Source organism: Macadamia integrifolia, chromosome 10 (assembly GCF_013358625.1).
Source record: "Macadamia integrifolia cultivar HAES 741 chromosome 10, SCU_Mint_v3, whole genome shotgun sequence".
In the NCBI taxonomy this organism is placed as follows: Eukaryota; Viridiplantae; Streptophyta; class Magnoliopsida; order Proteales; family Proteaceae; genus Macadamia; species Macadamia integrifolia.
This window is the reverse complement of record NC_056566.1, coordinates 33,838,546-33,861,445: the sequence shown is the minus strand read 5'-3', so window position 1 is coordinate 33,861,445 and position 22,900 is coordinate 33,838,546. Positions and strand designations below refer to the sequence as shown.

Here is a 22,900-nt window from a genome sequence, read left to right as displayed (position 1 = left end):
AAGGGAACAAACGTCATGCGAATGTTAAGTTCAGCACAAATCAATCTAGACACCAAATAAGATATGCAAACAATCAATGTCCTCTAGCAGCCAACTAAAATAGAAACTCAGCAAGGGTTTTAGAGATATAACAGTGAGGAAAAAAAAGACTTAAAACAATAGGTAAATTAGGTATAAATGAGGGGGAAAGGGCTGGTTTCAATGCTAATGGGCTGCAACATATAACAGGGATTAATGGAGGTTGGGGGGGGGTTTAGTTTGATTACTTACCTTGTTGCTGTCCTGGTCTGAGGAGAAAAGAAGAAGATGATGTCCCCCAAGGGTGAAAAGCTTGCTGTCCACGCTGTTGTTGTTGAAGAAAATCCATTGAGTGTTCAAGAATTCTTGGTTAGTTGTTGGAGAGACCAGCAGCAGTCCAGTATCGAATAGGAGATCAACAGCAGCCCAGTTATTGTAGAATAAACCAGCAGCAACCTAGTTATTGAAGAGGAGGTCTGCGGCAACCTAGGTGGGGATCTATCCAAGGAGCATGACCTTTAGTTGTGCAAAAGTGGCTGCAATAGTGCAGCGGCAGCAGCAGCAGCAATAGAGAGAAACAGAAAACAGCAAAGAGAGAGATGAAAGTCGAGAAAGGGAGGGAGAAAGACAAGAAAGAGAGAGGGAGGCGAGAGAGAGAGTGACGTTGGCCTTTTTTTTTTGTTCATTCAATAATTCTCCCATCGTGGCCAATGGCCTTACATAAATAATAGGATAATTACTAAAAAAAAGAAAAGGCTAATCTAGGAACATAATCTCAGAAATGAAGAAGTTTCCTAAAAAAACAAATAGGAGTGTTATTTAGTTTCATACTTAACTCAATGACCTAAATAAATAAGATACTGGGAAATAAACCTACTAAAACAACAAATCAAATGGGGCCCACAAAATCTTGGGCGACAGGAAAGAGAGAGGGAATCAACCAGCATTGGGTAGGGCTAGTCGATTCCTCCCTTCTTCCTTCCTTCTTCCTTCTTCTTTCTTCTACTTCCTTTTATTCTTCCAGCCACAAAGATGGCTGTTTCTTCTTCTTCTTGCGTCTGTACACCTTGATGTCTCCATCAATGTGTGAATACAAATACTTACTCTGATCCAGCATAGAAACACTTTCTACTATCACCACACATATTATTTTTTACCACATCTATCTTAAATATTGAAGTGGAATACAAGAAGCATTTTTCTTTATCAGCAGTATGATAAGTTGATAACTCAGTTACATGCACATATTAGTTGTGTTCTCTTTTGTAACAATTAGAGGATGTTTTATATGATATAAACAACTATTTTGACCACCCCAAAGTATAATATCTAATTTAGTTTCTTTAAAAGAAAAAAAAGTTTGGAAGAAAATGAAGGTAGATTGATTACAATAGATGAGTGTGAATAGTTTGATCTCTTCTTTAACACTAATAGAATTGCTTATATCAGCATGTAGCATATTGAATTTATTTCAAAATATGCTGTATAACCCCCAATGCTGTATAACCCCCAAGTCCCAACCCTAAATCCTGATTTTGGAACTTTGCTGAGTCTGACACCTTGTTTCTGTGTCCAATTCTGGCACCCGCACCACCCATACCCATCTAACATGGACCATTCCTAAATTCTACTTTTTAAGAGTAAATTACTTACTCCAATTCATGCTAGATATCTAATAATCAGTTAACCAATTGAAGTAACAGGCACTTTTATACTCTTTGTTTCTCTGATTTGTCGAATATTTTTGTATTGATATATTAAATGTTTAACCACATTGGTTGCTGACTGTGATTTGCTCCACTTGGATGTGCAGGAAAGCCAAAGATGTAATTAAAGCTATTAAGAAACGATTGGGGAATAAAAACCCAAATATTCAGCTTTTTGCTGTCTTGGTGAGTTTGTGGGTGGTCTTCGTCAAGTTTTGCATTAGTCACCGTTTTTTTAACTGTATTTGATTAAAAACAGAGAAAGTATCTTTCTTGGATCTTGTATCAATTGAAAGAAGAACTTTAGTCCTTAAAGCTTAGACACCATACTCCTCCAGCTATCAGAGCCATGTTCCTCTGTTTGTATTTGCATGTTTGCATCATTCTGTGTGTGGCCTTACATGAATCATTGTGCCATGAAATGAAGCCCACATCGAGCACCTCCTCCCCCGAGTAGTTGTTATACTTGCAGCAGAAATCTAGATGCTTCTAGTCTTACCTTTTCCTCCCTTCTTTCCAAGGTGGTTCACAATTCTTGGCCAGTTCCTTACTGAGAATTTATTTCCATATTTTCCCTTCTAGCGCATTTTTTAGATTTTCTCACTCCGTTGCCAAACCCATGCTATGTCTATTTGCTGGTGAAGGATCCCGTGCTCTCTTATGAGGGAGAGAGGAGAGAGATGAGGCTTGCCAATCCCTTCATCCAAATGGGCAGAGAGGTGAAGGGATATTTAGTTGGTTCTAGAGTCTGTTGATAGGATCATGATTAGAAATACAAAAAGAGAGAAAAAAAATTCCATCTAAGCATTAACTTTTAAAGCATTTTTGAGAACTTTTGAGGAAACTAGTATTCTGTCATTGGGAAAAGGAACTGCACGATGCTGTTGTGCTGATTCCTTCACACACCCCTCACAAATCACCTTGGGGCACACTCTCTCTATTAAAAGCTCCTTATCGTATGGTTCAAAACCCTCCCCTCCCATTGGCCCCAAATTGAAGTTGGGGTGTCGTATGGAGTCCTCTCCCTTTCTCATTATAAGGGATTTTTGTTTCTGGGAAGAACTTGATACAAATAGTATTATCTCATTACAAGTGAAAAAATGCAGAACCAAACATGGCTAAAGGAAAATCCCTGCTTCCCTATACTAAAAGCAAGGATTGACAGATTGATTCAGACCGACCCAGATCTGGAACAGTCTGGATTTTACGGAGTTGTACTGTTAATTTACTAATCCCAACCTTATTGACCTTGCTGATCCTGATCTGGATTAGGCTATCCAGGTAAGGTTTAGCTGATTATCTCTGTGTTTTCTTTTGCTTCTCATTACTGTTATTTAGTTGTCTGCCATGTCATCCAGGTGCCATTTTTCATGGCATTTGAGGACATATATTAAGAATCTGTTAAGGGCATCCAAGGATTAAAGTATCGGTATCGGTTGCAGTATCGGTCGGCCAAAATTAAGATACGTATCGGAGGGTATCGTATCGTATCGGAGATACACTAAGATACGCTAAAGATAGACACATAAATGGATAGGAAACATTTTTTTAAACACTTTTGCATAAAGAATTTGTTGAAAAAAGCTATTGATAACATGTATTATGCATAAACACTAAATTGAGGGTATCGTACTAAGAATTCAAGGTTTGTAGTTGTCCCATAAATGTAAAATCATTGTTTTCAACCTTGATTTCCACTTTAGTTAGAGAGAAATATGACTGACAACAACTTTGGACCAAAAACCCCTCAAAAAATCGTATTTTTTTGAAAAATTACCCATCTTGGCCATTATATGACCGTAGCGCACTGTATCTGTACATACCGATACTCACCGATACGTGCCGATATATACATACCGATACTCACCGATACGTATCAATATATACCGAAACGAATATTTTACCTCAATTTTATATTTTCCATAAAGTCGTATCGAGGCATATCGTATCGTATCGATGTGTATTGGTGGTGTATTGATGCATATCGGTATGTATTGTAGGATATATATCGATACGAAAGGATTTTAAAAATTTCATGTATCGTATCGGTGTGTATCGTATCGATCGGCTAAATTTAAGATACGTATCGGAGGGTATCGTATCGGTATCGGAGATACTTAAAACCATGAGGGCATCCATGCTTCAAAACTTCTTGAAGTTATTTACATGTGCTTTGTGTGTTTCTGTGCTGGCCTAGCATCAAAATAATGCAAACCATTCATCTCAAAAACTTGGTCACATTCATATCTTAAACTCGGAGATGTTTATTCTTTGTGGCATTTGCTTGTGATTGAGTCATTTCATTGTCATATGCTTTTGCAGTTATTGCAGATGTTAATGAATAATTGTGGAGAACATATTCATAGACAGGTTATAGACAATGAACTTCTTCCGATATTGGTAAAGATGGTGAAGAAAAAGGTATATATATATTGCACAGAAACACCATATTATGTTGTTGACTGAACTTATTGCCATGTTTTTATGTCATATTGGAAATTATGATCTTAATTATTTTCTTTTTCTGCTTTTCAGTCGGATCTTCCTGTACGAGAGAAAATATTTCTTCTTTTAGATGCCATGCAGATATCTTTTGGTGGTGCTTCTGGAAAGTTTCCTCAATATTATACTGCATATTATGATTTGGTGGTGGGTACCAACATACAGAACATGATTGTTTAGGGCCTTCTTTATTGAGATGAAAATTCCTTGATTGATGATTTCTGTTCTAAGTTCACAGCTTGTACAATTGAGATCTAGTTGAAACCATGAATAGTCAATGCTATCATGGAGAATGATTATTTTATATTTGAGAAATTTCTTGAAGGGGAAAAGATTTCCCCAAAAGGAAGTGTCCAGTATAATTTTAACTGATTTTGTGACACTTGTAATGTTGTGGTACTTGGATTTCTGTTTGTTTTTATCTTGTTCTTTTTCTTTTCGTGGGGGGATTATTGATTTGAGGATACAAATTATGGGCCAATTTCTTCTCCTCCAGCCTTCGCTTTTTTTCTGTATATGACACTGCTTCTTAGAATGGACGGTGAATGCAAGTTCAACTCCATCAGGCTGTGGGGCATGTCCACATTGAACTCCAAGTCTCCAACCATTCTGAACTAGGCATTGGGACTCAGAAGGCTTAAAGAAGGGCTTAGAATGCCCCTAATCAGCTGTGGGCAAGATTAGGCTAGCCTTTAGGGCCAGTGGTTTACACTTGTAGCCGCTCTCTTCCCGAGTTTATATTTTTGTGTTAGTTATAGTTGAGTTAGAAATCCTGTTAAGTTGTTATTCACCTACCTTTTCTTTTGATTGTAGTGTCCTACTTTCATTAGTACTTCAATTTTGAGTTGATGCTAGCCAAATGGAAATATTCATCTCTTTTACTTCCCTTTTCAATTTCTAATTTGTTTTAATTGTAATAGGATAAAAACAATTCTATTATAAGGAATTCAAATTTTTTCTCAAGTCTATAAAGAGATCTTGCCTAGTAGTCATTGAATGAGCCCCACCCACACCCCCCCACCCCCCCCAAAAAAAAAAAAAAAAAAAAAAAAAAAAGAAAAGGGAAACTGCAGGAACAATTCAATTCATGGAATTCATGTTGTGGAGAATGGATATTTTGATTGGGAGAAAACCCAATTAATGGTTATATTTTTCAAACTCTCGTATATGTATCTCTGGCATGGTTCCAAACCTGGCTTGAAGCCAACATATTTGGCGAAACTGCGAAATTTTGACTACAACATGGTAAGTTTCAGCTGCTGGTTTTGAGGCTCAAATGGCCAAATTAGGTCCTGAAACTTCTGGAAAACCCTATTTTAGGCCTTCTAAACATAATAATGGAACCTTTAGATTGTGAAAAAAACACACCTAAAGGTTTCGGACCCTAGGTTGATAGTGTATGTTGTATATTGTTATATACTTTATCTAATATAACCTATTCTACACAAATTTAGTACTAGAATACACATAATTCAATTAAAAACTACTAAAATGTGCATTAAGAATGAATAAATATAAAATTAGAAACCATTTTATAATTATTAAATGTTATACATGGTTCATTACAAACATATGAGAGTGATTTGGCCAAAATTTCAAAAAGTAAGTTCTTTTAGGAAGTTTTCCCTCTTTGGAGTTTAAACTGCGGAAACTAGGAAAACGATACTGAAGCTTGAAACATGGTTGAAAATTGACTGCAACTTGATAAGACCCAGGTATTGCACCTGGTTTCATTTCGATCTTTGTCGAAACCAAAATATTTCACTCGACCGAAATTTCGAACATTGATCTCTATTATATCAGTGAAAGGTGAGGGTAAAGGCTTAAGGTGAAGAACATCAATGATCCATGGCAGAAACAACGTCCATCAAAACAACTGAAGTGCAGCAAATAAATGAACTTTCTAATTCAACAGACATCTTCCATTAATGGCTTACGATGTATTTAAATGGGCATGGATTTGTCCACTTTAAAGTTTAGGCTACAGATAATGAACCTTGGGGTTAAGAGAAAAAGAAACTTGGCTCTAAGTTGTGTATGCAAACATCCAAATAATGCTTGGGATGATCCAAAAACATGAGCAAAAACCCAACCAAACTTTTTAGAGAAAAACAGAAAAGAGCAAAACCAACAGAAAATGGACATTCTTGAACCATGGTCTAGAATTACCAAATACCCTTAAAACTAAAGCTGAAGTTAGACAACATAAAAATCTAACTAATCAACTTAATCTTTGACATGGAGCAATAAGCTAGACCTCACGTGCTTTAATATGTTCTTTACTGCCCTGTTCTTGCAACTAATGAAGTTAAACAGAATTTTAAATGTTTCCAGTATTAATTAAAGATTGTGGAAAGCTGAAAGGGGAGTACACATTATAGATTGTGTTGCAAGACGTTGACTACATGTATTGTAAATATTATAGAAAAAAAAAGAGCAACCCAGTGCACGAGGCTCCTGCTACTGCAAGGTCTGGGAGGGGCAAGTGTGTACGCAGCCTTACCCCTGCTTCGCAAAAGAGGCTGTTTCCAAGTTTTGAACCTGTGACCAACCGGTTGCAATAGTGCAATATTTATAAATATTATAAATCTTATATTAATTAATGATACTTTTCTTCTTCCAGAGTGCTGGTGTACAGTTTCCACAGAGGCCTCCTCCTGTCGCTTCAAGTCATGCCATGCCGGAGGAACCCAGAAGGAATTTACCTGAGGCTGAAGAGAAATCTGCCCCTCCAAAATCTGAAAGGGGTATTCAGCCTGAAAATCCTCAGATTGTGCCTGAATCAAGGTATGATTTGATGGCCATTACTTTTGCTGTTTTGATGTATATTTACTCTCTACACTTCCTTTGCCTTGTGCACCATTCACACATTTTTTTTCTTCCCTTGTTGACATCTTTGAAGGTTGTCTTATTGTGATTTTGATCACATTTTATGAAACTGTTTCTTCCTTTCCATTCTACAATCCCCATGCATATGAAATCAAGCATAGTTAACATGGTGTCTAGGCAGTCCAAGGCTTTTGAGACGCAAGGCAACACCAACAAGGCGATCAAGTTGGCCAAAACACTGCCTAGGCAACCAAGGCGACATTGCTTGTCAAGGCTCCTGGATGCCAAGGCAGTCACCTAAGTGACTTCTTGACAACAATGGAATCAAGTCATATCTCATTGCCTCAAGTCCATCCTTTACCTCTTGCACCTGTGAACATCCTCTAACAAGTATCAGTGCCGAGTCTCTGAATTAACTGTCTTAACTTTATTACTGTCATGATAATTTTAGTTGTTACACATTTTGTGGGTCATTTATCCCCCTTAGGATTCTTTAATTTCTTGCTATGCTTAAGAATCTCCTATGCCATGTTTTCCAGGTATCTGGGTTGTTGTTTAATGCTTTTTTTATATTGATGAGGTCTTGTGTATGCTTAGTGTGATGCATAGCTAGTGGTAAATGTTTCAAGGATACATATGAGTGTATTAGGTAAAACTTTTTCCCCATTTATATTTTTTCTCTTGCAGTATTATTCAGAAGGCCAGTGCTGCCCTGGAGGTTTTGAGAGAAGTATTGGATGCTATTGACATTCAACATCCTGAGGTATAGTTTTGAAAAACTTCTTACCGAATTTTCAGCTCTCAAATGAATCAATTTCACAATGTACTGCTTATACGCTTCACACTGTGTGTTGGTGTGTGTTTTGTTCTGGGTAGCTTAAGTTTTTCTGTTATGCGTCTTGTTCCAATCCCCATTTGTGATTTGATGAGTTGGGTGCTATGGTTTTTTGTAATTATATTTCAGTTTTAGAAGGAAGCTTTTTTGTGTTCTTCGCATATAGCCAACCAAAAGTAGCGGAATCAGAGTATAATAGAAAAATCATCAGATATAAATGGAAAAATTATCTAATGATAAACATAATATCGTTAACCAAGTTATTCTGTTTATAATCCTTCAAGACTTACATATATCAAGTTTAAAACATAATATTCATAGACCTGTATCAACAAAATAAAAAATACGCCGAACACCTCATGGCGCCACGTATGCACAAAAGTCACAAGCACACTGGTTGATGGTGTAGTGGATATTCTGTTTGGTTATGATGATTGTAGGTCCATTTTTTCCATTCTATTGGACTTCCCCTTTTTTTTTTTGGGGGGGGGGGTGGTGGTGGTGGTGGTTGGGGATTGGGCAGACCCATCCAACCTGGTCAAAACAAAAAGCCTCCACCACACATCAGAAATTCCATACAGCTGGAAAAAGCCTACACCACATGTTGGGACTTTCTGATATTTGAACAGAAACAAAATTTAACTTAGAAACTTTTTGTCAAATGTCTCGATGATTTTAAATGGTGGTCGTAGGGATATGTTGTGTACTGGATATAGTGATGAATCTTACTGAATTTTAGTTTTGAACAACTTAATAGTTTGAAGCCTTGATAGCACCTTTTACCTAATGCAAGTCCACAACACCTAAATGAACAGTTGACTAAACGAGAAATTTTTATTTGGGATGATTTCTGTATTAAATAACCATGATTTGAATAATAGATGCTAGTTGTATCTTTCATGTATCTAATTGACATATGGATCACTAGCTTCCTATGTCTTTATATCAGTGTCTAGTTGTCAACCATTTTCCTTGTATTGTAGGCTTGTGGCCCTTGTTTTCTCCAAGGTTTAAGATATCGCTCTTGCCCCCCATCTCTCTGATCCGAAAAAGAGAGATCTAGTGAGATTTTGCCAAGATCTTGCCGAGATCATGTATTTTTTTCCCGATTGACTCGATGGTCGGTCTCGGTGGCCATATGGTCTTTGTAGCCTCTAAAACTTGGAATTTATTCTATTTTTGGCCTTCTAAACACAATGGAAACATCAGTCTTATAAAAATCAAACCTAAAATGATACTTTGACTTCGTATCTTATGTAACTAGTCTCCGACTCTGCGGACCCTGGGCCATTATGCTCTATTCCACAATCTGCAATCCACAATCAACATATGACACAACATAATCATAAGAATTTAAAAAACATTATTGATAATTACTTAATTATTTAACAATTAACATTGATGACTGATGAGTCACATTTACATACACTGAAAATAAAAGTAACTCCAAATGTGGATGAGGAGGTACTATTCTCTACTATTTAAACTTCAAGAGTTTGGAATGAAGATCCTCAAGCATAAGCTCCAAAATCCTTGCTCCTTCGTGTTGTTTCTTCAAAAAAGTAGAGAGAGAGAGAGAGAGAGGCAAGATAGAGGCGAGATCTCGAGATCTCGGTTGAGTTTTTGTACAATTATAACTCGCCATACATCTCGTCTCACCTTTTTGAAAAAGAGAGATATTAGCGAGATCTTGCCGAGATCTTAAAGCATGGTTTTCTCAAAGGGGTGCTTATTTTTCCATTGTTGCATTTTTGGGTCCTTATATTTTTACTTGCGTTTCACTCTTTCCCGTTTGAGCCTTGCTTTCCAACATCTTTTCTTTTTTCTTCCTTTTTTCTTTTTTTTTTTTTGGGGGGGTGTGGTGGTGTGGAGATTGACTAATTTGTATTTAATTGCAGCTTGAAAATGTTTCCTTCTTTATAAATCTCACTTTGATGAATACATATGGAGCCATTGTAGCATAGTAGCATTTGAGTCTGCAGGAAATGTTCTTTATTTACATTTGGTTCATGTTCTCAAAGGGATGCATCTGAATAATTTTTTATTGGATAGATTTCCTCACTTGAACTCTGAACTATGCCCTCATATGATGTAGGAAGCAAAGGATGAGTTCACTCTGGATCTTGTTGAGCAATGTTCATTTCAAAAGCAACGAGTAATGCATCTTGTGATGACATCTCGGTAAAGTTGCCTTTTTATCAAGTTCATTTTGTGTGGTTGTTTCTCTGCTTTTGAACTGCATTATTTTCTCGTAGGAAGTTGCTGCTGTTTTTGTTAGATGCAATTCTCCTTTTGAACTCTATTTATGTGTAGTTAATTTTCTTCCCTATTGGATGTATCTGTAAATATTCAGATATGATTCTCTCCATTGATCCAATTTCAAACTTCAATTTAAAAGATGTTGAACGCACTTATATGCATAGTTTTTAAGGCGCTGCGTCGCCTTACCAGCGCCTCGGCCTTATGCGGTCTAGAGATGGTGGCGTCTAATGGGATTTTTTTTTTAAAACACATTTTAAAATTACTTGATGAAGATTCCAAATATAGATTTTTTATTGGTAGGTGTATGGTTTTGTTAATACTTGAGATGTATGGGATCAGCTTTACTCCATCCAAAATAACCAAAACAAAAAAAAAACAAGAAACACGATTCACAAACAGGGTTTGGATTTTGTCAAGGGTTTTAAGAAATGGCTTTGAGAAGGCATCAAGGAACAAGGAAGAACCATTGATCCAGGCGACCATTTTGCTCCGGCAGCGGTGGGCTTTATTCTTCTTTGACGGGAGTAGAAATATAGTGGATGACCTTAGGACTTAGGCACTCATTTTGGCATCATAGAGGTAAGTATAATAAATACTTGTATTTTTTATATCTTCTTTTCTTTATATTTATAATTTTGTTTCATAATTATGTATTTATTTTATATGTTAATATGTTATGATGATTAATGATTGATGATTGATGATTGTTGAAGATGAACTTAGTTTATTCACTTTGTTGATTTGTTTTCTTGATGAATATCTTACATTGGTATGAATCTAAACCTTTAATATTTATTTAACATATGAGTAATAGGATTCAACTAAGATTTGAGCCAAATAGATTGGTTTTATAAAAAAATTACACAGGAACGCTTTAGTCGATAAGGCGACGCTTTATGCCCACCTTATCGCTAAGGCGCTCTGAAAGACCCTCAAACGCCTCCGTCGTCTTACCGCCTTAAAAACTATGCTTATATGTGGTTTAGGGTGGATTTAACAGAATCTTATGGGGCAATGCGTTTGGATACTAAACTCAAGATATCAAGCTGTAACTTTCACTGAGTGATGCATGAGCATGTCAAGCTTCAGATTTTTTTCCTCTGCTTCTAAAAGTGCGTACCCAGTGCATGAGAATCCTGCCACTGCGGGGTCTGGAGAGGATCATAATATACGCAGCATTAGCCCTGCTTTGCAGAGTGGCTATTCCCCGACTTTTATCCATGACCACTAGGTCACAATGGACTGAATGGAGCAACCTTACCGTTGCGCTTGGGTCTGCCTTCAAAATTTTTTTTTTTCATCTTCTGGAAGTCCATGATTAACTAAAGAGATTTTGTGCATGTGTGGAGCAGTAGGGTCTCTTTCTTGATTTTAAAGTCACCATAGGTATTAGTTTCACCAATTTTCTTAACGCGTTGCTTGTTTCCGGGTGAAAACTAAGTAAAACGAAAAAAAAAAAATCAAGTGAAAAATTTTATTTTTAGTCCACTTGAAAATTTTTCTTTATGTGGTCTCTGCCCAAAAACAAATGGAATCTTGCACATTTGGGCAAATGGAGTCTTTTAACACTATTTGTTTCAGCCCAAAAATTGACTTCTAGTTATAAAAAATATTTTTTTTTCAGCGATTGTATGTGACAAGGAAGCATATTGTGGCATGGGAGATTAAGAAGAATCTAACTATATGATTGAGGTGATTATTTTTTAATAGGTGGCTATTCTATGGTGGACTAAGACATAACCTCCCTTTTCCCCTCCTTAGAAAATAACCAGGAAACTTAACTGAATTTTCATTCAAAAATTTTGTAATGTGTGTGTGTGTGTTTGTTCTTATTCTGTTTTTGTTTATTTATATATATATATATATATATTTTTTTTTATTTTAGTTCTTTTACATCTTTTCTTTTGGTAGATACCAAAATATATATATTTTTTTTTCTTGCAATTCAGTTTGTCTCAGTACAGCTTCAATAGGTCTCAGATAAGTACAGAAAATAGAGAACTGAAGATAGAAGAGGAAGAGGAATCAATGGATAGAAAGGGGATGGGGATAGATGGCTATCTCACCTGACTTAAATATCTCAGTCGCAGCCTCTCAGGACAATGGTTTTCACAAAAGCAAGCTTTCAATCTTCATTTAATCATGGGACTCCTTGGGTCTGACTACAATATATAGGATTTGGAATGGAGCCTCAAAATAGAAACTTAAAGTAAAAATAAGCTTAAGAAGATAGAAAGTCTCTAAACAAGTGAGATCTTTCCTTGGAAAAGACTAACCAACCAAAAGAAAATGAAACAAAACTAAATAGGAAACAATACTTGACTACCCAATGAAACTTGGGGCACAAGACTTGACTATTATGACCCAAACTTGCTGCCCAAAGCAAACAAAATAGAAACTAATAAAAAATTAGAAAGTAAACTATTCCTCCTCCATGCAATCTGCCCTTGACCCCAGAATCCTCTAGAAGAATTCCCGTACATGTAAAATACAGGCTGTGACACCGTTCACATGAACAGTACCATGATCAATGTTTTGATCTTTTCTTCTTCAAGCTTCAATCTACATCAAACCCTGTTTTAATAGCTTTTGTTGCAGTTAGCGACTCCTGACCTCATAGTGTTATACCTGGGTCCACTCAGTTAGGTCCTAAAGGTTGGTGAACCTATCCTGCATTGTGGTGTTGATCCTAGAGAAGAAGGCTTTTGAATCAAGGAGGAGAAGTTCGATGAGTTTCTTCCCTCCTACCCATCTTGCCCCTACCTCTTTATTTGATGAGGTAAATTTGATTAGTTACAAATGAAGAGTGCAATAAAATATAATTGAGGAAGGCTACAAAACATGTTGCCAAGAGGGTATTGATTTCTCTCAGTTTTCAAATGGTGTGTGTGTGTGTGTGGTTGGGGAGGGGGTATAAATAGCAGGAACCAGAGTTCACATTTTGTTTCATTACTTTGAAGTTCCTAGGAACATCTCCGCAATACAATTTTTCCATGTAGCAGCACATTTGGTGCTCAAATTTAGGCCTCAGATAGTGTATAGGAACCCATATCCATGTGTAAAATTTCAGTCCAAATGGATTCATACATATGGAAGAAACCATGGAAATTGTACTGTAGATGTTCCAGGGAATGCAAGTCAATGAGGCCAGAGTTGCTTCACTAAAGAGAGGAGCACTACTTGACTATTAAGAAACAAAGTACATCTCACAGGCAGGAAAACAAACTCATGAATGGTCTTTTTGCCATGCCTAGCACAGTTTGTGAGATTGTAATGAGATAGGCCCACACTCACCAGGAAGTCTCGAGTTCTAGTCTCTTGGGTGGACAATTGGGTTTCCTGCCAATAGATTGTTCATTCACAAAAATTCCTTGTGCTACCTGTTAGCCCTGCAGACTGACAGTACAACCCAAGGTTATTTAGGCATGATATTTTACTTCAGGTCCTTTTCATTGAACCTTCTCCTGCTCCACTAAGAAGATTTCCTGCCATTTAATGTAATATTTATTTGTGCATTATGTTGAGATTCTTGAATCTTCAATGCCATAAACATGGCATGACAGCTTATTCTCCATTTGGCCATCAAAATTTTGAGAGCTCGTTTCTTCTGTTCACTGAATTGCTGGCTGAAGAACTGACCATCATTCCATACTTCTTCATAGGAATGAAAAGGTGGTTTCTCAAGCAATTGAACTAAATGACAAGCTGCAGAAAGTACTTACCAGACATGATGCTCTTCTATCAGTTCAGGCTACCTCCACTGCTACTCATTTTGACCTTGAAGAAATGGAGGAGGAAGAGGAGCCTGAACGGCTTTTCCGAAGGTATGCTTTTTCACTTGGATTTATATAAGGCTCTTTAATTCTTCACTCTGCCTGTGCTAGTCTTGTATAATGATTGTATAATGAATACATAGATTGTACATAACTGATGTTGATGCAGTTCGCATCCCTTGGAAGAAGAATTTTTGGATTTGGGTTTAGTTCAGTTTCTTAGGTCAAGTTAAACCCGCGGTTCAATAAGTTAAGCCCAAATTTAAGCCCCAATGGGTTATAATGTTATATGGGTCATGGGCTAAGTAATTTTGAGTTCTCTATTGTAACAGGCCCATTCTATGAGCCCAAATATTGGGGATTTAAGGCCTAAAAGGGATTTAGTTAGTTTCTAAGTTTTAATGGTAGTTACTACTTGGCTAAGTTAGTATTGCTACATAGTTGTGCCCTTTTCTTGACTTTCTAATTTGTTATAGTTGCCATCTTGTAAAAAGATATCTTTTTATTTAGAAAAGTTTCCTATTTTAAGATGTAGCAATCAAGGACAATAAATAAAGGAGGGGGCCATGCTGCCCACAGATTTTGGCTTTTGATCAATTGAATGCTTCTCTTCAGTGGTGATGCTGAGAGTAGCTCTTGTGGTGAGCAAGGGTTAACTCAAGGTGGTGAATCCTGGTGGTGAAGCCTTTCCTGAGGCTATAGTTGGTGAAGCCTATGGTCATATCCCCTTCTTCCTTTCTTCTTCGTCTCTTCTTTTACTTAATCTTCTTTCCTTATTCTTTATTGTTATTCAGAAATTCCAGCAACCATATACTGTTAATTATGGCCCGTAATGGTGATTTCTATCTTCTATTTATTCTTCTGTTCTTAGGGCTATTGTTGCTTTTGCTTCTCATCTGATATTCTGCAGTATTTCATCAAGTATATCTCCATGCAGTATTCTGTTCTGTCCATTCTGTGCAACAGAGCGTCAGACTTACATTCCTTTGTAACTCATGGTTGGATTATTATCAATTTTTATTATTTTGTTATACCCCTTCCCGTCTACATTTGATTCAAGTTTTGTGTTCATCCAACCAGCCACTTAAAAATTCTAGCTGTAATTTTTTTTTTTTTTTTAGTTTCTAATTGCTGTCCTGCCAGTTTCTCCCAATCTATTGATCATTTTTTTTTTGATATTTTAACCACATAGTCATCCCATTAGGGCCTCAATTCTATATTAGTTTCATCCCCATCGGTTTTATGGAATTGAGAGATATCCATGTTCAGTTTCTGCCATATACCCTCTGTTTCTGGTTCACTGCGATTCTGGTTTCTCATAGGTTTGCTGGTGTTTGTTACTTCAGCCTAGCTTACCTTGTTAGATGTGGTACTGGGCATTCCCATTGCTCTCTCTCTCTCTCTCTCTCTCTCTCTCTCTCTCTTACGCACACACAGACATTGGACAAGTTAATAGTAACTAAGAGTTCTAGCATATCATTGGAAGTTCCTTGACTAGGCTAGGTGGAACTTAAGACTAGATTATTAGGCCACCTGATTTTTGGTACAGAGTTGCTTTCATTTGGGAACAATTTTCCTTGGTCTGCACATTACAGAAGTTTATATTTGGACTCTTACATGAATCTGCCAATGACAGGTAGGACAAGGCTTAAATCTTTTGGACAGGTACCAAGGACCCCCACTTAAATGTCAAGTTTAAGCCAAAATGAGTTGGCCAAGTGGAAAAATGAAGCATTAAAAATGCAGGACTCTCTGGAGCTGCATGCCAATAATTACTGCCAAGCAATACATGGGAGGTTATATGATTGTATTTGAGCCTGAAATTTTTATATGTAGCCAATCTAGACCATTCCTTAGATATCAAACTGTCAGAATTTCTGCATATTCCTTCCACATAGAAGTGTGGCTCAAATAGGTGAACGGTTCATAGATTCCATGGTGCACTGCATTCATTGTCCTTGGAATCTCTGACCTTTTTTTGGCTTTTCTTTCCTGAACAAAAGAGTGCTATGCTAAAGGAGAATTGGAGAATGGGTTGTGAAGGACTATACATGTTACCATGCCTAGACCAACAAATTGACCATCAGAGAAGTTTCTATTACAACTGTTTATCGAGTTATATCTTGCATTTGAACATATTATGCATCCTGTACAATAATTTATCAGAATTGATTAGCATGTTTTGTCTACTCGGGATTCATCACTTGTAGCCTAAACAACAGAGTATTCTCTAACTTATTTCCTCGTTTAGTACATGTTGAACTAAATTCTTAAGCATTCATTACTCTAGTGAAAATCCTACCACACATCTGATTGTTGAAGTCCTACTGCTACTGATAATTTTTTTGTTCATACTAACAGCAGTGGATGTCATTCTTAATTGCCCGTCAGATTGGGATCCAATACAAGCTTTCTTATTCAGTTTGAGGATATCTGATATCACTAGTCCCCTACATCTGTAATATTTGTCCTGATATTGACTCTGCCCTTTTACCATGCAATTTCACAGAATCAGAAAAGGGAAAGCATGTGCAAAGCCCGAAGAGGGAAATCACTTGGAGGAACCCCCGAATTTATTTGGACCAATTGATGCAGAAAGGTTCCACCGTCCACTTATACGGCCATTAAGCTTGGAACCACAAGACTCCAATACGTCACCTACTCATGTTGTCATTCCTCCTCCACCAGCCAAACATGTTGAGAGGGAGAGATTCTTTCAGGAGAAAAGAGTGGATGGTTCAGCATTAGCTGGTCACGTGAAAGGTCTCTCGTTGCATAGCCACAATGCTAACAGTTCAAACAGTGAGAGTATTGATTTTAGTGACTGAAGCAGGCCTTTTGTTTATATCAAATTGCTGTTAGGATTATTGGTATCTGTAACAGTCAAGTTAGTTGTTCAGCGGTGAATCTAGCTAGCGTTTATGTGATTTAAAGGGGGTAACTCCCCAAAGCTCATTCTCCATTGATTGTAGATTCATCTGGTCTGCTTATTTGGTGCCTTACATGCTTGGGGTGTACAGCAAAGACTGCTCGAATCTAGTGTGGTTGGGTTTCTTAGTAGCCTTTTTCAAAAGTAACCATTTTGAGTTATACATGTCATCTGACTAAAGCTTTGTCCTTAATTCCTTATTATAGTTTATTCTATAGAGGGGATCCTGTATATTGTACTGAATGTTGATGGAACCTCATTAAAACCAAGATTCTTCACACCCCCCACCACCCCCAAAAAAAAAAAAAAAGAAAAAAAAAAGTTTTAGCTATAGGGGAGAGCCTCAAGTCCATTGTAACTTCAATAACCTGGCAACCTCTCTGTAGAAATGGTGAAGACTCATATGGTATAGTCACTTAAAATATCCACACCTTTTCCAATATATAATATAATATATATATTTATATATCCAAACCTTGATTACTATGTGGTGCAATATACTAGCTTTGTCTCTTCAAATTTTCAAACTCAAATGAAAATGGAAAGCCAGACACCAAAATAAGCTTTATCTACCAAAGATTAGTAGTTAAAAGTGGTATGATATCCCTCACTATACTAATTTCAGGCATATATAACAAAAATTCAAGGACATAACCAAGAGAGTTCAGAGAATGTTTGATTGAGAGAGCAACAGTTAGGTTCATCTACAATATAAATACTAGAGTCTGCCACAATCATACGTAGCATGGCTAATTGATTTTCCAAAAAGAATTGACAGAAGAAGTAATCCAATCTTTATCATGGGGGATGAAGTCATTTGCAGCAACCCAGCAAGGTAACTCAAGGTGGAGATCTTCACCAATCTCATCCGCTGTTCCTTCACGTATCGATCAAATGCCGCTTCTACATTTTTATTTTCCTGCATCACCCGTTTTCTTCTGGTTTCTTCAGTACCTTCAGTCTTGTAAATCTCTTGGTGCAAGCATCTTGCAAGCACAATTGAATCCTCCAAGCCTAAAGATGCACTTTGTCCCATGAGTGGAATCATTACATGCATGGCATCCCCTGCAACAGTTACCCTTCCTTTTCTGAAGTTCCCTATAAGCAAGTCCTGTGTGAAATCTCATTCGGTGGAGAATCAAGGAGCCAAGTTCACCATTGTTTATCATCTCTATCACATCTTCTGGAAAATCCTTAATATATTTCAAAGTTGAATCTCTAATGAGCTTGGTATCTTCTGAGTCCTTTGAATCTGTTAATTATTCCATTTCCATTTGGACTTAGAATGAAATTCATCTTAAATTAATTGAAAATTTGGATTGAATGGCTTAAGACTTGTGTTGTTAACATTAAACATGTAGTATATAAGCATTCTTCTAATTAGGGTTAACTAACACTACACCTAGGGGTACCTAATATTTGGAGATATTTCATCTGGGGTATTTCAATTGTGATATATTAGGTTTGGGGTATGTCACGTTCAAAAATATTATGTTTGAGGTATCCTTTTTCATATTTTCAATTTTACCCATTGATATTATGTATGGCGATACTTTTTTCCTCTCTTTCTCTGGCTAATCAGCTGGAGCACCTACCTGCAATTGGAAAGAGAAACAAAATGGAGAGAAGCTAGAGGTGATGGTATGGGCAAAGTTAAAAATGTGAAAATGGTATCGCAAACACAATATATCAAACGAGAAATACCTTAAACGTAGTTTCTCTAAACGTTAAGTTCCCTAGGTGTAATTTTCTAATGGCACTATGCCCGATGATCACGTGATGGGTAACCATACAGAAAATAAATTCTTAGAAAAAATAAAGGTAAATCTATTTTTTCTTACCTTGTGGAGTCCATTTCCGGGTTAATAATCAGTAGACAAGCTTATCATCTATTGGAGTTCTTGATAGTGTTACTTGGTCTTCACTCAATCTTAGGACCTCATTGCCCAAATCATGGCCATGTGGATAACTTGTGAAACCTCTTACTCCACAATAAGGTAAAAGCTTTGTAGCTTTTAACCTTATCTATTTGGCCACCACAGAATCTCCTCCATCACATCCAATTACCACCTGTGATGGATCAATGAACTTGAATAGTAAATTTCTTCTGTAAATATTGCCTTCTATCACATTATCACTGCCAACTATAAGATTAGACAAGGTTTATTGGAAATGCTTTATTGCAATATAAAATCATAAAAAAAAAATTCTGAAAAAATATAGAATAATTTTTATATAATGAAACCGGAAAGGATTCCTTGAACATGAGGAGTTGCCTACATTTGGAAACATGACTTTTTTTTTTTTTTAATAAGAAAAAATAATAAAATACACTCATGTGATTGCGATTTGGGCATAGAGAATGACTCATGTTCAGATGTATTTAGCCAATTCCAAAGAAATTCAAAGAAATTGGCTGAAGCCCAAAGCAGGAATGTAGCCAAGTCCAAATATAAGATCTTGATCTGGAGTAAGGTCCAATACCAAAAAGAGGCTGGGGCATCCGTATTGTTTCAGGGTTAAAACAGTAAAAAAAAAATGTACATTTTAAAAAAACCAAGGCCAAAATTGATCGATATTCACCGATCTGATCCAATACCGATACCGATATCATCCCCTAAATCCATGGCCCCCACTACTTAAAAAAAAAGAGGAAAAATTACATGATTACCCACTTCTAGTTTTCTCTTTACAAAATTACTCAACAAAAGTGTCAGTTAACAAAAATATCCAAAATTAGGTTTTCCTTTACAAAATTACCCACTTAAAGTTTAAGTTAACAAAAATATCCAAAATTGTGTTTGGGTTTACAAAACTACACACTCAAAGTTTTAGTAGTAAAAAAATACATGATTATATGTGGAAGATGAAGAATCACTATTTTGGGTAGTTTTGTAAACCCAAACCTGATTTTGGGTATTTTTGTTAACTGAAACTTTGGGTGGGTAATTTTGTAAACCTAAACCTAATTTTGAGTGTTTTTGTTAATCAAAATTTTTTATTGATAATTTTGCAAAAGAAAACCCAAAAGTGAATAATCATGTAATTTTACCTAAGAAAAATAATGAGGTAGGTCTCTCTTCCATAAAAGATGGTGATAATAAATTGCTGTCATCCTATATGGCACACAAGCGACAAAAACCCATCAATGAAGGTAATATTTATATTACCTAAATACCCCTATTGTACGAATTTTGAACTCATTGCTAAGTTCACTGTAACGAATGAGACCCATGCCTGAAGAGCACCCATGCCTGAAGAGCATCTATATACCTTAGAGATCTTGTCGATTTGTCTGCTACACGAAAGTTTTGGATTCTTTCTATGGTATTTTGGATTTTTCTTATTCGACCTATCACAGTAATTCAATCTTCTCACAGACACCCGTGGATCGATGGGGACAGACTCCCTATCCTTCCGAAAGAGAGAATGAAAGAGAGACTTCAGATTTACTTTCTTCTTCAAGAACTAAGTCTTTCTTCAAAAACCAAGAAGAACTAAGTTTGGTCTCCTTCGATCCAAGAAAACAATATACCTATATATCAGAGAGAAAGATTATAAAGTGTCTTGTACCTTCAAATTGATGATCGTTTTCTGAACTGAAGTCGGTCTCTTGGGGGACATATATATATATATATATATGTCTTTTTAAAGAGAGAGGGAGAGAGAGAATATGTTCATATATAAGGTATTTTTAAGAATTCAGGTTGGTCTCCGCACACATACACACACACAGACAAAAGAACAAGAAGTTCCTGTGAAGAGCAAGGGCAGTGGCAAGGCCGCAGATTCCACCTCCTACGATACGGAAGGAGATGAGTTTGTTTGGGTAATGGAGAAGGAGCACAGCAAATGATGGCGGCAGAGCAGAGCGACGGTGGCTATCTATTGGAAGGGGTACGATTGATAGAATCTTCAAACTAAGGGGGAGGAGAGTGGTATATATGAAAATACGTGGTACAAGGGAGGAACTTGATATTAAGCCATAGTTTAAGGGAGGGGAGTGTAATTTCCTCTAAAAACAAAGAGAGAGAGAGAGAGGGAGGGGGTTTCAAACTTTTAAATTCTCTACTTTATGGCTTGAGACTTGTCCACCTCCCAAGCTTCCCTTGTTCTTTTCTCACATTATCATATATTTTATATGAGAAAAATAACATTATTTAGTCATGTGGTTTCTACGTTTAGACTTAGGTGTCCACGAAGTTACATCATCGCACCATATAAAATCAAGAATCCCATCCATATTAATAATTAATCTAGCACATAATCTTATTGACCTGTATTGAAATATAGACCACGTGACCAAGTAAACTATTTCTTACCATATATTCATTATTCTATGGGTACAGCTGGTGTTACCATTGAAAGAAAATATTGCTTATTCATCATCAGCTGCTCTTTCTTACTCCAAGAAACAAAGATCGATACAACATCAACCATTAGGTAAAATCTAGTGACGCTCAGGCACAAAGCCCTTTTATTCATATATGTATAAGCAGAGATTCATTCAACATTGAAATTGACACCAGCAGAAATTTAAAGGATAATAATCAATTCTACAGTATCCCTCCCCGCTTGGATATTTTGTTGTACATCGAAATTTGCAAGAATCCAGGCTGTCGCAGTACCCCAAGTTCTGAAGGCAAAGTTTTGCTTCAGCTTGAGTCACCATCTTTCCAACTGTACATTCACCATAATATTCGTATGAGAGAGAGAGAGAATGAGATTGAGATTGAGAATGAGAATGAGAATGAGAATGAGAGATAAATAATAGAGAATATATTAAAACGAAGAAAAAAATACGAAAGCACAAGTCACAAGTAAAAAAATGAGGGTGACCCTGATCCTCTTCAAGCTCTCTAGCTTTTATGCAACAGTTGGGAGAAACCTACATGCACCTAAGGCCTTCCTAGCTTAGTCCATCACAGAGAGCCCCTTGTTCAAGAACCTATAAACTAATAATACAAAAGTGAGGGATACATCAAAACCAAGGACGGGCCGGGGTACATCCAATAACAAAGAGGGAGGGGAGAAACAAGAGAGAAAAGGAACAGGATGATATATCAAAATTAGGAGAGAGAAACAAGAGGAAGATCCTAAAAAACAACAAAATATCTATTTCTGCTTAGAATTTAGGTATAGTGCAAAATAATGAAAAATTAAAATATTTTTATTACATATTAAACTCCAAAAATTCACATCAATTAATGTCAATACTCGGCATGTATGTGCAACAAGCCACCAACGAAGATCTACCAACTCTTAAAAGTAGCTTATTAGGGTTCCACAATCAAATCAGGCTAAAAGTAAGGTTTTGAAAATCATACCTGAGGTGTCAAGGAAGAGGGCAAGGAGAAGGTAGAAGGTAGGAGAGAGCTTTGCCATCATGAAACCATATACAATTTCCACTATGAGTTCCACCAAAATCTTTAGTTATACTCAAGGGTTGTGGAGGATTTATTACTTTCCCTTTTTAGTGGTGAAATATATATATATATATATATATTAATAAATACTCGTCCAGGATATCATTACCCATTAATAAGGTGACTAAAAATTAGGAAAATACAAAAGGGACCCCGACATTTTGTTCCAGTTGTTAAAAGGCATTTAAATCACACCACTCATATTATAGCTGGCTATGCCAAATTCTTTTTAGGGAAAAAAGGTTTCTATGAGCCATTGGAGCAGGATACTCTAGCACTTTTGTGTCCATCTTTCTTTTCCTCTCGATCATTTGCAATGACTTCATCATCCTTCTATGAATTACAGTGATAGGCAGCCAAGGCAGTTGGGCTCTAGGCCAACCTTTTGAAGAAAAAAAAAAAAAAGAATAGTAGTTATTCTAGTTGTAGCATTGCAATATGTGTGGCCAGTAGGCCCCCTTGTTGACCTCTCACTGGGTTTTGTTTGGTTCTTCATGAGTCCCTTATTTGATCTTCTTGTAGATCTCTATCTGGCTTCGTCAATGGATCTTGCCTGACCTTGTGGATCTTGAACTAAAACAAAAAATAAAAGTAGTGAAACATTGGTTTTTAATTGACGA

The 22,900-nt window shown here is 36.6% G+C and overlaps 1 protein-coding gene and 1 long non-coding RNA gene across 3 annotated transcripts in view; one reads left to right on the top strand and one right to left on the bottom strand.

Moving 5' to 3' along the window:
• LOC122091476 (TOM1-like protein 5) overlaps window positions 1-17,071 on the top strand; it is a 28,629-nt gene extending 11,558 nt beyond the window's left edge. For both annotated transcript variants that reach the window (XM_042661450.1, XM_042661449.1), the window contains exons 3-10: window positions 1,832-1,910; window positions 4,047-4,145; window positions 4,260-4,373; window positions 6,850-7,013; window positions 7,743-7,818; window positions 9,986-10,071; window positions 13,815-13,976; window positions 16,435-17,071. In XM_042661450.1, the coding sequence (XP_042517384.1) occupies window positions 1,832-1,910; window positions 4,047-4,145; window positions 4,260-4,373; window positions 6,850-7,013; window positions 7,743-7,818; window positions 9,986-10,071; window positions 13,815-13,976; window positions 16,435-16,753 (1,099 nt within the window). In that variant the 3' untranslated portion in view covers window positions 16,754-17,071. The remainder of the gene's footprint in view (window positions 1-1,831; window positions 1,911-4,046; window positions 4,146-4,259; window positions 4,374-6,849; window positions 7,014-7,742; window positions 7,819-9,985; window positions 10,072-13,814; window positions 13,977-16,434) is intronic.
• Window positions 17,072-21,293: 4,222 nt separating this feature from the next.
• On the bottom strand, window positions 21,294-22,311 carry LOC122091036. The gene is made up of 2 exons (XR_006143792.1): window positions 22,182-22,311; window positions 21,294-21,534 (listed from the first exon to the last, which is right to left on the bottom strand). It is a non-coding gene; the product is annotated as an uncharacterized LOC122091036 (long non-coding RNA).
• Window positions 22,312-22,900: the final 589 nt, after the last annotated feature.